This window comes from Aquarana catesbeiana, linkage group LG02 (genome assembly GCF_042186555.1).
Source record: "Aquarana catesbeiana isolate 2022-GZ linkage group LG02, ASM4218655v1, whole genome shotgun sequence".
Taxonomy (NCBI): domain Eukaryota; kingdom Metazoa; phylum Chordata; class Amphibia; order Anura; family Ranidae; genus Aquarana; species Aquarana catesbeiana.
Window position 1 is genome coordinate 788682996 of NC_133325.1, and position 16230 is coordinate 788699225.

General features: G+C 42.8%; 1 protein-coding gene across 1 annotated transcript in view; it reads left to right on the forward strand.

Annotated features, from left to right (window-relative positions):
- Positions 1–737: 737 nt before the first annotated feature.
- Positions 738–16230, forward strand: part of LOC141129423 (N-alpha-acetyltransferase 50) — a gene marked incomplete in the record, with an annotated part of 34541 nt that continues 19048 nt past the window's right edge. The window contains 1 exon segment of the mRNA XM_073617452.1: positions 738–1083. Within this exon segment, the coding sequence (XP_073473553.1) occupies positions 1076–1083 (8 nt within the window).

Consider the following 16230-nt stretch of genomic DNA (forward strand, 5'->3'; position numbering starts at 1 on the left):
GTTTTATTAAGCTGTTTTATTATCGCTTTCTTCTTTTTCTTCTCCTTATTTTTATTATCAATATATATATATTTTTTTTACAAATGTATTATTGTTATCATATTTTATTATATTATTATTATCATATATGTATTACTAATAAAAATAATAATAAAGTTTTTTTAGGGTGTTTCATTTTTTTGTTTTTTATTATTATTATTAATAATAATAATAATAATAATAATAATAATAATAATAATAATAATAATAACATTTAAGGTGTTTTATTAAGGCTTTATTGCTATAATGTATTTATTTTTGTAATAATGTTTTATTAAGCTGTTTTATTAATGCTTTCTTCTTTTTCTTCTTCTTATTTTTATTATTAATAAAAAAAAAATTACAAACGTATTATTATCAATAATAATAATAAAGTTTTATTAAGATATTTTATTATGGGTTTTATTATTATTTCTTTTAATATAAATAACGTTTTTAAAGGTTATGTTACTATCATTATTACTATTTGTAAAGTTCTATGAAGGTGTTTTATTATTATTTTTTACTTTTAATAAAGTTTCATTGAGGTGATTTATTAACGCTTTATTATTCTTGAGGTTGGTATGAATAGCGACTCTCAGCACATCTCCTGAGGTAATGACGTCTTACGCATGCGCCGCGGCCGCGAGCACGCAGCTACGCCCGCTCGCATTCTCCACCCAGCGTGACGTCCCGCCAGCAACGCGCCTGCGCCGCTTTCGGCTCCTCCTCCCCTCTACCCAGCAAGCCCTCCGATAGGCCCGCCGCAGAGCGCAGGCGCGACAAGCCCTCGCCGGGCCGCTTTCCAGCGCTGCCGTGACTGGAGGGTGCGCTCTGCGCATGCGTGCAGCCATCTCCCGGCATCGGGGTGCCCTTCGCGCCATTCGGAGCAGTCGGCCGGGTCACGTGTGGCGGGTCCGGAGGTGGAGGAGGAGGGGGCACCGGCCGGCTGAGATACCTCAGAGAGGAAGAGCGAGAGAAGGAGGGGGGTGGGGTGCACCGGGACTGAGACTCCGCCCCACACCGCCCGGGACACCGAGGGGGAGCCGCTGTCACCATGAAGGGGTGAGAGAACCCGGGACACCGGAGGAGGGGGGGGGGGGGAGGGGAGCACTGAGAGGAGGTGGGGCACCGACACCAATGTGTGTGTGTGTGTGTGTGTGTGTGTGTGTGTGTGTGTGTGTGTGTGTGTGTGAGAGAGAGAGAGAGAGAGAGAGAGAGAGAGAGAGAGAGAGAGAGAGAGAGAGAGAGAGGTGTTCTCTGTACTGGGGGGGAGACGTGTGTGTCTGTATGTGTATATATATATATATATATACATACATACATACACACACACCAAGGTGTGTGTTATAAATGTATATATATATACATAATCAAAAACCAGAAGGATATATTATTTTATCCTGAGATTTTATGCATCTATTTATTATGATTATTATTATTATATGGCTCTATAAAAGATAATAAAAACAAGGGGAACAAAATATCTTCATAAAGCCATATAATAGGGGACATTTTTATTTTATATATATATATATTCTTTTTTTTTTTCTATTATATAGACTTTTGAAGATATTTGTTCCTCTTGTGAGATAGATAGAGATATAGATATATAGATATATATATATATATATATATATATATATATATATATATACACACTCTATCACATATATTATTATTTTTTTTTTTTTTTTTTATACACTGGAGCCCTTAAATCATTGCACCCATGATCAGCAGATGAAGGGTACAATTGTTTTATATATATATATTTTTTTTTTATTTATTTTTTAATACATCCAAATATAAATGTATACAATCTAAAGAGAAAAAAAATAAAAACTGTGTGTGTATGTATATATATATATATATATATATATATATATATATATATATATATATATTCCCCTTCTGCTTCTGTTTTTATCTTTCTTCAAATAATATTCCAAAAAAATATCTATTTTAATATATATAGAAAGAGAGAATAAAATGATATATATCCATCTTTTTTTTTTTTTTTTTTTTTTTTTTTTTTTTTATTGTATAAAATATATGGATTTGTAAAGAAAAAACAAAACAGGGATATATATTTATTGTTATATGGATGTATACAGTTATCTAAAAAAAAAAATTTTTTTTTAAATTTTATATATATATATATATATATATATATATATATATATATATATATATATTTATTCATATTCTCGACGTATACTTTTCTATGGAATAAGGGAGGAGGAAAAAAGTGTTTTATATGTCTATTATTCTCTATATACATATATATATATATATATATATATATAGAGAGAGATATATATATATATATATATATATATATATATATATATATATATATATATATATATACACACACACTTGTATGAATAAAGCAGGTAATCTGACATTCACCATACGTTCTCTGTGGGTGAATCTCCCTGCCCCATGTGTGTCACATGTCTGTGATGGAACAATCACAGCTTTATATATGACCTTTTAGTGACGATTAGTTTTCTAGGAGGAGTCGTGTATTGTGAGAGCGGAGTATAGAAATCATACATTTTATAATGTGAAGTCCGGACTGTACAGTCTCTGGATCCACAGCATGGAGTACTCTACAATGACTACTATTAGATACAATGTATGTACAATGTTATTGTCTATACACACACACACACACTGGTAATGACTCTTTGACAGATTTATGAAGCAGATAATCTGACATCGGCCAAACGTCCTGTGCCTCGTGTGAGCCACATGTCAGTGAGGGGATTCCCCAACAGAGAATGTTCAGTGACAAGTCACATTCACAGCTTTATAAATGAGAACTTTTTAGTAATAACATGATTTAGTTATAGAAGGAGGTGTGTAATGAGAGAGAATATATATGTGTGTGTGTTTTTATTTATCTCTCTCATTCATATAGATCGAACTATATATATATATATATAGAGAGAGAGAGAGATACAGTATATTTATATCTCTATATCTCTCTACACACAGTGAAGCTGGCCCTACACCAGTAGAATTGTTTGTGTGTGTTTTTTTTTTTTTTTTCTTTTTAAGAACATTCATTACATTTTCCAATTGTTAGTGGGGGTTTATTGTTCCTTTTTTTTATTTTTTTTTATTTTTTTTTATTTATTTTTTTTTTGATCACCGTGACAAGAAAATTTGAACTGGCAGAATGGAAATTTTTGTTTTCTCAAATGAATGAATTTCTACCAATCAGTGTGGCTCTTTCATTCAGGAAAGTCCATTCATTCTAAAATTGAATGTTAAAAGCACACAGAGATTTGAAGTACTTGCGAACGACATCTGTCAAGTCATTATTATTATTATTTATTATTATTATACAGGATTTATATTGCTCCAGCAGTTTGGGCAGAGCTTTACAACATGAGTGCAGACAGTACAGTTACAATACAGTTTAATACAGGAGGAATCGGAGGGCCCTGATCTTTAGAGCTGACAATCTAAAAGTCATAGAATTTACTGATAATTTTCATATGATTGTTTAGAAATCAACTAGGGCCCGTGTTACTGGGTTTATAGAGCATGAGCTACATTATAATATATGTGTGTATATATAAAATATTTTCAATTACTTGATTTTCTTATAGTTTTTAATGCTTAAATGGAGTTCCACCCAAAAGTGCCTGTCCCCACTTCCGAGACATGTTGCTGCGGTGAAATGTCTCGGTCTTCTCTCTCCCCCCAGCCAGTTGGACAGAGCCGCGCATGCGCAGTAGGGAACTGGCCGTGAAGCCGAAAGGCGACGCTGCCGGTTTCCCTTACCACGAAAGGCGGCAGCTGCAGCCGAGAGCTGATGGGAAACATTGGCTGCAGTGCCGACATCGCTGGATTCCAGGACAGGTACGTGTTCATTTATCGTGTACCTACTGACTTTTTTTTGGGGGGGGGGCGGGGTGCCAAACTCCACTTTAGCTTTTGGATAGAGTGGAGAGGGGCTAGAACCCCTGTCAGGTTTTTCTTGCTGTCTCTACCCTCCCTATTTGACCTGTTAAACGTTATCCGAGAAGGTAAAAGAAAATCCCAAACATTTTAAATCGTCACCAGAAAAGTAATAGAGGGAAAATCTTCCACTACTCTCGGCGGTGACCTGGGGGAGGGGGAGGGGGTGCGCACACAAAGGATTCTCTTAATATGCAGGGATTTCCTCACTTCCTGTTTTGGCTATAAGGCAGGAAGTGAAAGGAAATCTCCCCAATGGGACCCAGGTGAATGAAGAAAACCTAATGGGGTTTATAACCCTCCCTCAGGCTATTCAAAATGCGGGAGGGGGGGGGGGGGGTGTAAGTTTTTTTTGCCTTTTTTAGTTGTTGACGGTTTTTCCCCTATATCTGTTAACAGGTGACTTCTGATGTCTATTTATTATAAGTCGACGGTGCATCCTCGTAGTGTGTGTATGTGGGGGGGGGGAGGGGAGGGTTGTGCCCTTCTGACAGGGTCACAGGAGGATCTGATGGGTGTGATGGCACCTGGCTCAGGACATGGTTTAGGAAGGGAGGGTTATGAAGCTCCCAGTCTTGCGACACTTAAGCTTTTGAGATGGAGGACCTGGCATTTGACGTGTGTGTGTGTGTGTGTGTATGTGTATATATATATATATATATATACACACACACGTCAAATGCCAGGTCCTCCATCTCAAAAGCTTAAGTGTCGCAAGACTGGGAGTTTCATAACCCTTCATATATATATATATATATATATATATATATATATATATATATATATATATATATATATATATATATATATATATATATATATATATATATATATATATATTTTCTGAGAAGCACCCGATGTATGTCATGCCATTTGGGAGGTCCCAGAGTAGTAGTGTATGTGTTGGATATGCCCAGTATTTTGGTGGGTTTTAATAGAGACGCATGAACTTGTGTGTCCCTTTTTTTTTTTTTTGCACTTTTAAAGGTTCACCTTTGGAACATGTTACATGTTTTAGCTCCTGCCCCCCCCCCCCCCCCATCTTCTCTCCTTGTGACAGCGGGTGTGGAATATTCTCCCTGCACCCACTATCACAATTTAAAAACCAAGTGACCGTGCGGGGATCCCCCCACAAGGCTGCATCGTTCATTCAGAGTTCTGTGAATGTACTACTAGTACCTTCGGCACTTGTGGCCGACAGCTTGTAGTTCTCAATGAGCAGTGAAGGGCGCTGGTGAGCAATCTCGTAGTGTTTTTTTTTTTTTTTTTTTTTAAATGATATTCCTTCTGCAATTCAGTAACTGTCCGCCCATATGAGGTACGGGCAGACGGTGTATTGAGGGTGTGCAGGAGCCTGGCATTGCACCCTTCATCTGCTGATCATGGGTGCAATGATTTACAGCAGGGGTCTTCAAACTACGGCCCTCCAGTTGTTCGGGAACTACAATTCCCATCATGCCTAGTCATGTCTGTGAATGTCAGAGTTTTACAACGCCGCATGGGACTTGTAGTTCCGCAACAGCTGGAGGGCCATAGTTTGAGGATCCCTGATTTACCGACTCCAGTGTAATAAAAAAAAAAAAAAAATATATATATATATATATATATATATATATATATATATTTATATATATATATATATATATATATATATATATATTTATATATATATATATATTTCTAATGACCGCAGCGAAACCTCACGTGTGGTTTGAACGCGGTTTACATTGGCGTGCATGACTTACGTATGCGTTCTACAAATATTTATACATATTCATAGAACGCATACTTAACTGGTTCAATACCGGGCATTTTCACCCCCTTCCTTCCCAGACCAATTTTTAGTTTTCAGCGCTGTCGCACTTTAAACGACAATTGCGCGGTCGTGCGACGCTGTACCCAAACAAAATTAATGTCCTTTTTTCCCACAAATAGAGCTTTCTTTTGGTGGTATTTGATCACCTCTGCGTCTTTTTTTTTATTTTTTGCGCTATAAACAAAAGAAGAGCGACAATTTTGAAGAAAAAAAAAAAACACGATATTCTTTACTTGTTGCTATAATAAATATCCCAATTTAAAAAAAACAAAAACAAATTTTTTCCTCAGTTTCGGCCGATACATATTCTTCTACATATTTTTGGTAAAAAAAAATCGCAATAAGCGTATATTGATTGGTTTGCGCAAAAGTTATAGCGTCTACAAAATACGGGATAGATTTATGGCATTTTTTTAAAAAAAATTTATTTTTTTTTTACTAGTAATAGCGGCGATCGCAATTTTTTTTCGTGACTGCAACATTATGGTGGACACATCGGACACTTTTGACACAGTTTTTGGGACCATTGACATTTATACAGCGATCAATGCTATAAAATTGCATTGATTACTGTATAAATGTGACAGGCAGGGAAGGGGTTAACCACTAGGGAACGGGGAGGGGTTAAATGTGTTTCCTAGGGGAGTGATTCTAACTGTAGGGGGAGGGGACATACAAGGGGAGGAGACCGATCAGTGTTCCTCTGTACTGGGAACACAGATCACTCTCCTCAAAACTGATCTGATCTGTTTACACACACAGTCCGGCCCGGTTAACGGGCAATCGCGGGTGCCCGGCGGACATCGCAGCCGCTGGGCACACGCACCGGGTCCCGAGCAACGCGGCGTGCGCCCCCTAGACGGCCGGGAAGCCCAGTCCGTCATATGACGTCCACCCAGGATGGGAGATCCCATCTGTGGACGTCATATTACTATGGCCGGGTAGGGAAGTGGTTAAACCGCGTTCTAAACCACACGTGAGGTTTCGCTGCGGTCATTATGATAATCCTTCCGTGGTTAAAGTGTTCCGCCCAGCACTGAGATAAATGATGGGTCTCTGACACTTTAACACTGGTGAAACCCATCAGAAAGTAACGCTTGGTGACCCCGAATGCCAATTAATCATAGGTGGCAGCTGGAAGAAGGCCTTGTGGGTGACCCTAATTACTGCTCACTTGGAATGGCTATGGAATGTTCATGAAGGGTTTTTGGTTTGGCCTATACAACCTTCTACACACTCCCAACTACACCAGGCTAAGGACAGAAGCCATGTCTGTACTTAGAGGAGCTACAGGGGTTGATTTACTAAAACTGGAGGGGGCAAAATCTGGTGCAGCTCCGCATATAAACCAATCCGCTTCCACGTTTTATTGTCAAAGATTCATTGAGTAAGCTGCAGTTAGAATCTGATTGGCTACCGTGCACAAGTGCACCAAATTTTTCAGTTGGCTTCTAACGTAAGCTTGCTCAATGAAACTTTGACAATAAAACCTGGAAGCGGATTGGTTTATATGCAGAGCTGCACCAGATTTTGCACTCTCCAGTAAATCAACCCCACAGTCTCCTCAAAAATACAATAAAAACATCCCCGTGATCCTTATAAAAAGTTTTTGCTATGGGTATAGTCAATAAAGCGGCTATTGTCCTTACTGTAAATGTCTGGGTTACTGTGCCCTGATGACGTTCTGGCGGCAGCCATCTTCAGTGTTGGCAACTGAAGCCAACACCAGCGTGCTCCAGGATTTAGAGCAGCTGGTTTACCTAGCATGCACCTCCCCCCTTCCGATCTTGCGCATGCTCTGCCAAATCACAACGTACCCCCCACAAAGCACCAACACCACCAGCATGCAGTGGTTTTTGACCCTTTCTCGGCCGCTAGCAGGGGTAAAACCGCCCCCGCTAGTGGCCGAATACCGACGGTAAAGCGCCGCTAACAATAGCGACGCTTTAGCGCCGCCCCGGCCCCAGTGTGAAAGGGCCCTTTGGCTTTGCAGCACCTGTCACCATTAGGGATGAGCTTTGAGTTCAAGTCGAACCCATGTTCGACTCGAACATCGCGTGTTCGTCAAATTGCAAATGTTATGGGCCGTCCGCGCCAAATTGGAGTGGTGCGTCACGACCCATAATTCACTGCGGCATCGCAGTGCATTGCTGGCTGATTGGCCAAGCATGCACTATGACCCGCATGCTTGGCCAATCAGGGCGCCGTCTGTACAGAGCGCCGTAATTGGCCAAAGCCAGGGAGGCCTTGGCCAATTATGGCTCATGGGGGTTTAGTACACGCCCCACACTATATAAGGCCGCCTGCACGGTGGCCTTGTGTAGTGTGTTGCGGCGGCAGAGAGGGAGAGAGACTGTCATTTGACTTAAGAGATAGATAGATAGATATATACACACACACACACACACACTGTATTCAGTTTAGCTAGATCCGTTCCTGTTATTCTCTTCCTAATATACTGACAGGCAAACAGGTGTATTTACAGTTAGTGTACTGTGTACTCTGCACAGTGTGCACCTAAAGCTACCTGAAGACAATTGCTGTTGTTCTGCTCCTATTAATACCACAGGCAGGCAGCTACAGTATTTACAGTTAGTGTACTGTGTGCTCTGCACAGTGTGGGATTTTATGCTATGTGGAGCCTCCTTTTTATTATCTTTGGGTGGTATTGTCGGAACAACGCAGAGAAGAGATTTGCCTGCAGGTCCATCGAATACCATTCAAAGCCCTGGCGGGGTAATCAGCCACACGTGCTTCTGGCCCCTTGAAAGGCCCTAGTACTGCTGGTAAGCAGGCATTTTTATCTTTGGTGGTCTTTGTGGTGTCTTGTCACTAAGAACAAGAGATCAATCTTGATCTTTCGATCTTGATCAATCGCTCTCTCGAGGTCTCTCTCGATCGAGATCTCTCTTCTGACTGTCTTTGCTAATGAGGAGGGGAGTCCCGGGGCAGCTGAGACTCTCCTGCAACATGGCTGGATAAAGATGGGGCTCAGGTAAGTATTTGGGGGGATGCTGCACACAGAAGGCTTTTTATCTTAACTTTCTCTTGACAGCTCTATAGCTGAATGACGGCTACAGCGCCGGCCTTAATTGCCGTGATGCCGTCATATGACAGCTGATCACGAGATGTAAACAGAAGATCGGTAATCATTATTTTTTTTTTTTTGTGACAGCGTGAGGGGAAAAAAATAAAAGCCGATCACCGGCTTCTGTCAGAGGGACATCAGTTCCTCATGCAGAGAGCTGTGGCTGCCTCATCTGTGCCCACCAGCGCCACCTATCAATGCCATCAGTGCCTCCTCATTACTGCCTCCCGGGGGAGCGGGGCAAGTCGGGATGACGTCACCCGGTAATCAATTTTTACGGTTGCATTCATCGATTCCTCATCGGATATGCCCTAATCGCAATGAAGCGATTAATTTCAGCACCCTATCGCAGTCACGATAAAAATCACAGATCGCCGCCATTACTAGTAAAAAAAAAAAATAATAAAAATGCCATAAATCTATCCCCGATTTTTGTAGACGCTATAACTTTTGCGCAAACCAATCAATATACCTATTTTTTTTATTTTTTTTTAAGCAAATTTTTTTTTTAGTTTAGGTCGATAAGTATTCTTTTACATATTTTTTTGGTAAAAAAATATAAAAAAATGTAAAAGAATACTTATAGACCTAAACTGAGAAGAAAGCTCTATTTGTAGGGAAAAAAGGACGTCAATTTTGTTTGGGTGCAACGTCGCACGACCACGCAATTGTCAGTAAGGCCCCTTTCACACTGGGGCGGTAGGGGGCGTCGGCGGTAAAACAGGGCTATTTTTAGCGCTGTTTTACCACGGTATTCGGCCGCTAGCGGTGCGGTTTTAACCCCCCGCTGGCGGCCGAAAAAGGGTTAAAACCCCTCGTATAGCGCGGTATTACCGCGGTATAGCCGTGCGCTGTCCCATTGATTTCAATGGGAAGGAGCGGTTTAGGAGCGGTGAATTCACCGCTCCTTCACCGCTCCAAAGAAGCGGCTGACAGGAGATTTTTTCTTCTCCTGCCAGCGCACTGCTTCAGTGTGAAAGCCCTCGGCGGAGGCTGTTTAGGGGCGGTTTGCAGGCGCTATTTTTAGCGCAATAACGCCTGCAAACCGCCCCAGAGTGAAAGGGGCCTTAAAGCGACGCAGTACCGTATCGCAAGAAAATGCTCTGATAATTGAGCCGCCAAATCTTCCCGGCGCTGAAGTGGTTTTAAATACCACCAAAAAAAGAAAGCTATATTTGTGTGAAAAAAAAAAAATGATACAAATTTCATTTGGATACATAAAGGAGTTTATCCAAATGAAATTTGTATCATTTTATCATTGTAGCTTCAAAAAAAAAAAAAAAGAATATGATTACAATTGGCAAAAATGTTGAATTTACAGAACTTGTAACCCCCTGAGCTTCTTTAAAATACACAAATCTGGATGATGTCACCCTAATAGAGTTGCATGTAGCGGTGGGATGGGGTCGTCCGATAAGGGGCCGTGTGGTTTCTGAAGGCTGCAGTGTGACCACATTATGGGTTTTATAGAATGATGAACCTCCCAGATAAGTTCTTACTGACACCATTGATCTTTTATCACCATTGATCTTTAGCTATCTAATTCTTCCCACTGACCATCCCACTAATGTATCATGAGGTGTAGATATAGTCATTATTAGCAGAGGGTTCCCTGAGATCGGGAAATCATTTCAAGGGTTGACGAGGTTGAGAGCGGCTGTGCTGTAGAGTAATAGTAAATTGCAGGCATGCGTTCACAGCGGTTTGTTGTAGAAAGTCCTTATTCATGCTGTGTGAGTCAGATAAAGTGGGAGTGGCTTTATTTCGCACACATTGCACAAGAACCGAACGTTTTTTATGAGTCATTTGTGACATGCTGCAACAGCAACCATAACCTTTGCGAACCGTTCATAGGAATTATTCAGGGGCTGTGTGTTTATTTTGGTGTGTTCTGTTTTTTTATTTTTTTTTTTTATTTTTTTTTTAAATGTGCGAGAATATCAATTAAGTGAAAATTTGGTATCCTGGAGCCGTGTCCTCTCCACGGTTTATATTACACTTTTTAGATGCAGCCCACATAACCACTAAACCTCCTCCTCCATGAGGTTGGGTTCACACTATTGCGATGCCAGATATCGCATGTGATTCGCACCGCATTGCTGTGTACATCGCATGCAATGGCTGTGTGATGCAAATTCAGCCGCCGTACAGTTTGTATGGCTAAATTTGCATCACATTCAGGACCAAAATGGTTGCAGGATCTTTTTTTTTTTTTTCTTTTTTTGGCCCGCACTGAAAAATCGGTTCGCATGGGTGTCCACACACCGATTTGGGGGTGTCTCACTGGGGCGCTTTTCAGGCGTTCTAGCGCTAAAAATAGCGCCTGAAAAGCGCCTCTCATGCCTCCCCAGCGTGAAAGCTCGAGTGCTTTCACACCAGGGCGGTGCGCTTGCAGGACAGGAATAAAAAAAAAAAAGTCCTGCAAGCAGCATCTTTGGGATGCTGCGGGAGCGGTGTATACACTGCTCCTAAAGCGCCCCTGCCATTGAAATCAATGGGCAGCGCTGCCTAAGTGCCTGCAAAGCGCTTCGGCAGCGGCGCTTTTAACTAGGGCTGGGGAAAAAAATCGATTTGAATCGAGTTGAGAGGTCAAATCGATTTCAAAGTTTAAGCAAATCTATTTTTTTTTTTTTTTTTTTCCCTCACCAGGACCGGCGCTGACACCTGCAGCTCCCTAGGACCGGTGCGGTGTCAAAAAAAAAAAAAAAAAAAAAATTTGGAATGGTGAACCGAGTTTTTCACAAAAAAAAAAAAAAAAAAAAAAAAAAAAAAAAAATCGCCTAGCTCTACTTTTTAACGCTTTCCTCAGCCGATAGCTGGGGTCTAAAAGCGCCCAGCTAGCGGCTGAAAAGCGCCCCTATAACAGCGGTTAAGTGCTGCTAAAACTAGGGGCGCTTTACTGTTAACGCCACCCGCCCCAGTGTGAAAGTAGCTGTACATTGACACCCGCAGCGGTTCGCAGGGAGCAGTATGAACTGCCTGCTGGTGACATAAGATGCGGAAACCCGCACTGGAATTGCGCGGGTTCCCGCATCGCAGAAGTGTGAACCCAGACCTCAAACAGCGGACATTCACAGGTCCTTTAGTCAGCAGTGTAAAGTGAAAAAAAAAAAACGACCAATTTAGAAGGAAAAACAAAATATTTGTTGGGGTGCTAACAATTGTAGAAAGATCAACTTTGTATAAAACGAATTTAAGTTTATTCGCATTGGTTAAAAAAAGACAAATTTTATTCAATAAAATACATGGAAAGCGTAATACATATCACGCTACGGGTAGTGAGTGTCCATAACAGCGATGGTCGGAGCAAGTTGTTTTAATCCCGACATGTTTCGCCAAACCTGGCTTCTTCAGGGGATATCACAGACCATTTGTCACAAAACTCTAATGAAGACAAAATTTTCACAAAAATATTTAGGAAAATGCAGCATCTATATTCATTAATTGCTCACTCCAAAAGCTTACCCACAGGATCACCAGAGAACTCCCGAGTGAGTCCACACTAGTCTCTTTATATGAAGTTGATCTCTCTGATTGTTGGCACCCAAAAAATCCCATTTAAGGTCCTTGGTTGTTCTATGGTAAATTCATTGGGATGAGGCGCGGCATGTTAGATTGTCACCCTAATGCCATATCAGTCTAAAAATATTTTTTACTTTTCTGCTATAAAGCAAATCCTACAAAAAAAAATTAAAGTGAGTGTAAGGCTTCTTTTTTTTTTTTTTTTAAATAAATACCTGCACTGTGCAGTTTGTTTTGCACAGAGTGGCCCCGATCCTCGACTTCTGGGGTCCCCCGGCGGTGCTGGTAGCTCCTCCCCCGTATCAAATAACCCCCTAGGAGAAGCGCTCACCCGGGTGGGGTTGTGGGGGGGGGTTACCTTGCGAACGTGCTCCCAAGTCCAGCATACGCCGTCCATGGACGCCGTACATGACTCGGCCCCGCGTCATTGGATTTGATTGACAGCAGCGGGAGCCAATGGCTGCGCTATCATCAATCTATCCAATCAAGAGCCGGGAACCCCCGGGCAAAGGGGGAGAGCTCGTCCCTGGCGGGGGGAATACAGGACTCAGGTGAGTAAAACAGGGGGGGGGGGGCTGGGGGGCCGGTCAGTGACAGAAGTTTTTTTCACCTTAATGCATAGGATGCATTAAGGTGAAAAAACATGAGGGTTTACAACCCATTTAAAAAAAATAAAATCGAATTTCTTCATCAATTTAGCCCTATATGTATTCTGCTACATATTTTTGGTTAAAATAAATCCCAATAAGCGTATATTGATTGGTTTGCGCAAAAATTATAATAGCATTTACAAACTATAGGATATTTTATTTTTTATTTTTTTTTTTTCATTTTTTTTTTTTTTTTTTATACTAGTGATGGCGGCGACCTTATAGCAGGATTGCAAACTGCAGCTTGAAAAAGCTCAGTACTTATTATTTATTATTATTATTATTATTATTATTATTATTATTATTAAAATATATATATATATATATATATATATATATATATATATATATATATATATATATATATATATATATAAATAAATTTTTTTTTTTTTTTTTTTTTTTTTTAACTGAGCAAAAATACAGCCCAGTAATTGTAATGTGCCAATGCACACAGGCGCATAAACAAGAGCCGTGCATTCTTCAGTAAAAAAAAAAAAAAAGCTAGCCGCACACCAGTAGACCCTTTCCGACTCTTTTCTGGTCTTAAAGGGGGGACAGCGTGTGCTATATGAACCAGAGTGCCAGCGCAATCATCGGACTTTTATGTCAGATTATCAGCTATGGCGGATCTGTACAGCATTGCTAACTTGTCTCGGGGGAACTTTCAACCCACTCTGGTCACGTGATCCCCCTGTGTCATCCAGCGGCAACTGCAGGGGAGAGGAGAGAGCGCTCCAACAACGGCTAGCAAAGCCTGCAGCAGTGACATCGCCCCCAAGGCTTCAGTGGCCCATCCGTTGTTGGCGCGCCCTCTTCTACCCTGCGGCCGTGCTGGGTGACACAGGAGCCGGATCACGTGACCGGAGCAGATATATACATCTTTCATACACCGGTTAGGTTGGCATAGGTTTTTGGAAAGGGGAGGGGGAGGGGTTAAGGCTCGTTGGGTGGAAGCTGAAATATGGACAGTGGTTTGTTTATAATTTGCATAAAAAAAAAAGATAAGTCAGTAATTTACTCCTCATGCGCGCAAATGTCCATTAACATATTGTGAACGCGAGAATACGTTTGCACGCAATTGCGCCAAAATGCATACAAAAAAGAAAAACGGCTGGAAAAAAAAATAGATACTCAAACAGGAGTATCGTGTGCAAGAGGACTAACTGACACTTTTGTCACTTTGCGGACCAGTGCCACCAATACACAGTGATCTGTGCTAAAAAAAATATGCACTGTCACTGTACTAATGACACTGGCTGGGATGGGGGTTAACATCAGGGGTGATCAAAGAGTTAATTGTGTTCCTAGCCTGTCCTTGTGCACTGTGGGGGAGGTGCTTTTACTAAGGCAAGGCAAAGATCCATGTCCCTACTTTACAGGAATACAGATATTTAATCTTCAGGCCTAAAATTATTATTTTTATTTTTCCCAACGTAAAACTGCGCTGGCAGCAAATGGGTTACACCTCAGTTTTTAGAACGTTCCTTGTGAATTGTTTAGACCTTTACTTTATTAGATTAAAAATAACTAATGTTTGGTCTCCTATCCAAGGCATGGTATTCCTTAGGTCAGTGGTCTCCAAACTGCGGCCGGGGGCCAGATGTGGCCCTTTTCTTCCTTTTTATTTGGCCCTTGGGGCACTTTTCCTGCCACTGATGCAATACAGTATTCCTCCCAGTGACATCAACAAAGGGGCATATTTCCTGTTACTAACATCAATCATCAATATTCTTCCGCCAATGACGGGGCCACCATTCCTCCCCACTGACGCCAATGACGGGGCCACCATTCCTCCCCACTGACGCCAATGACGGGGCCACCATTCCTCCCCACTGACGCCAATGACGGGGCCACCATTCCTCCCCACTGACGCCAATGACGGGACCACCATTCCTCCCCACTGACGCCAATGACGGGGCCACCATTCCTCCCCACTGACGCCAATGACGGGGCCACCATTTCTAGTTGCATAATTAGTAAGGTTGAATAAAGACACCAGTCCATCCAGTTCAACCTGTGTGGGTGCGTGTCTACAGTTGTCCCTATCCTTGTACATTGTGTCTCATTAAGATACTCCTCTATTATATATTATTTATTTAAGGTACCGATATAGCGCCGTCAATACGCAGGGCTCCACACATAAATCGCACACTCACATCAGTCCCTACCCTCAAGGAGCCAACAATCCAAGGTCCCCAACTCGCATTCATATACTTGGGCCGATTTTGGACAGAAGCCATATAACCTACCAGCATGTCTTTGGAGTGTGGGACGAAACTGGAGTACCCGGAGGAAACCCGCACAGGGAGAACATGCAAACTCCAGGCAGGTAGTGTTGTGGTTGGTTTCGAACCAGCGACCCTTTTTACTTTAGGCGAGAGTGCTACCCACTACACCACTGTGCCGCCCACTGACGCCAAGGATGGGCCACCGTTCCTCCCACTGACGCCAAGGATGGGCCACCGTTCCTCCCACTGACGCCAAGGATGGGCCACCGTTCCTCCCACTGACGCCAAGGATGGGCCACCGTTCCTCCCACTGACGCCAAGGATGGGCCACCGTTCCTCCCACTGACGCCAAGGATGGGGGGGGCGTTCCTCCCACTGACGCCAAGGATGGGGGGGGCGCCGTTCCTCCCACTGACGCCAAGGATGGGGGGGGCACCGTTCCTCCCACTGACGCCAAGGATGGGGGGGGCGCCGTTCCTCCCACTGACGCCAAGGATGGGGGGGGGGGGCGCCGTTCCTCCCACTGACGCCAATGATGGGGGGGGGCGCCGTTCCTCCCACTGACGCCAAGGATGGGGGGGGGGGCGCCGTTCCTCCCACTGACGCCAAGGATGGGGGGGGCGCCGTTCCTCCCACTGACGCCAAGGATGGAGGGGGCGCCGTTCCTCCCACTGACGCCAAGGATGGAGGGGGCGCCGTTCCTCCCACTGACGCCAAGGATGGGGGGGGGGGGGCGTCGTTCCTCCCACTGACGCCAAGGATGGGGGGGGCGCCGTTCCTCCCACTGACGCCAAGGATGGGGGGGGGGGCGCCGTTCCTCCCACTGACGCCAAGGATGGGGGGGGGGGGCGTTCCTCCCACTGACGCCAAGGATGGGGGGGGGGGCCGTTCCTCCCACTGACACCAAGGATGGGGGGGGGGGGCGCCGTT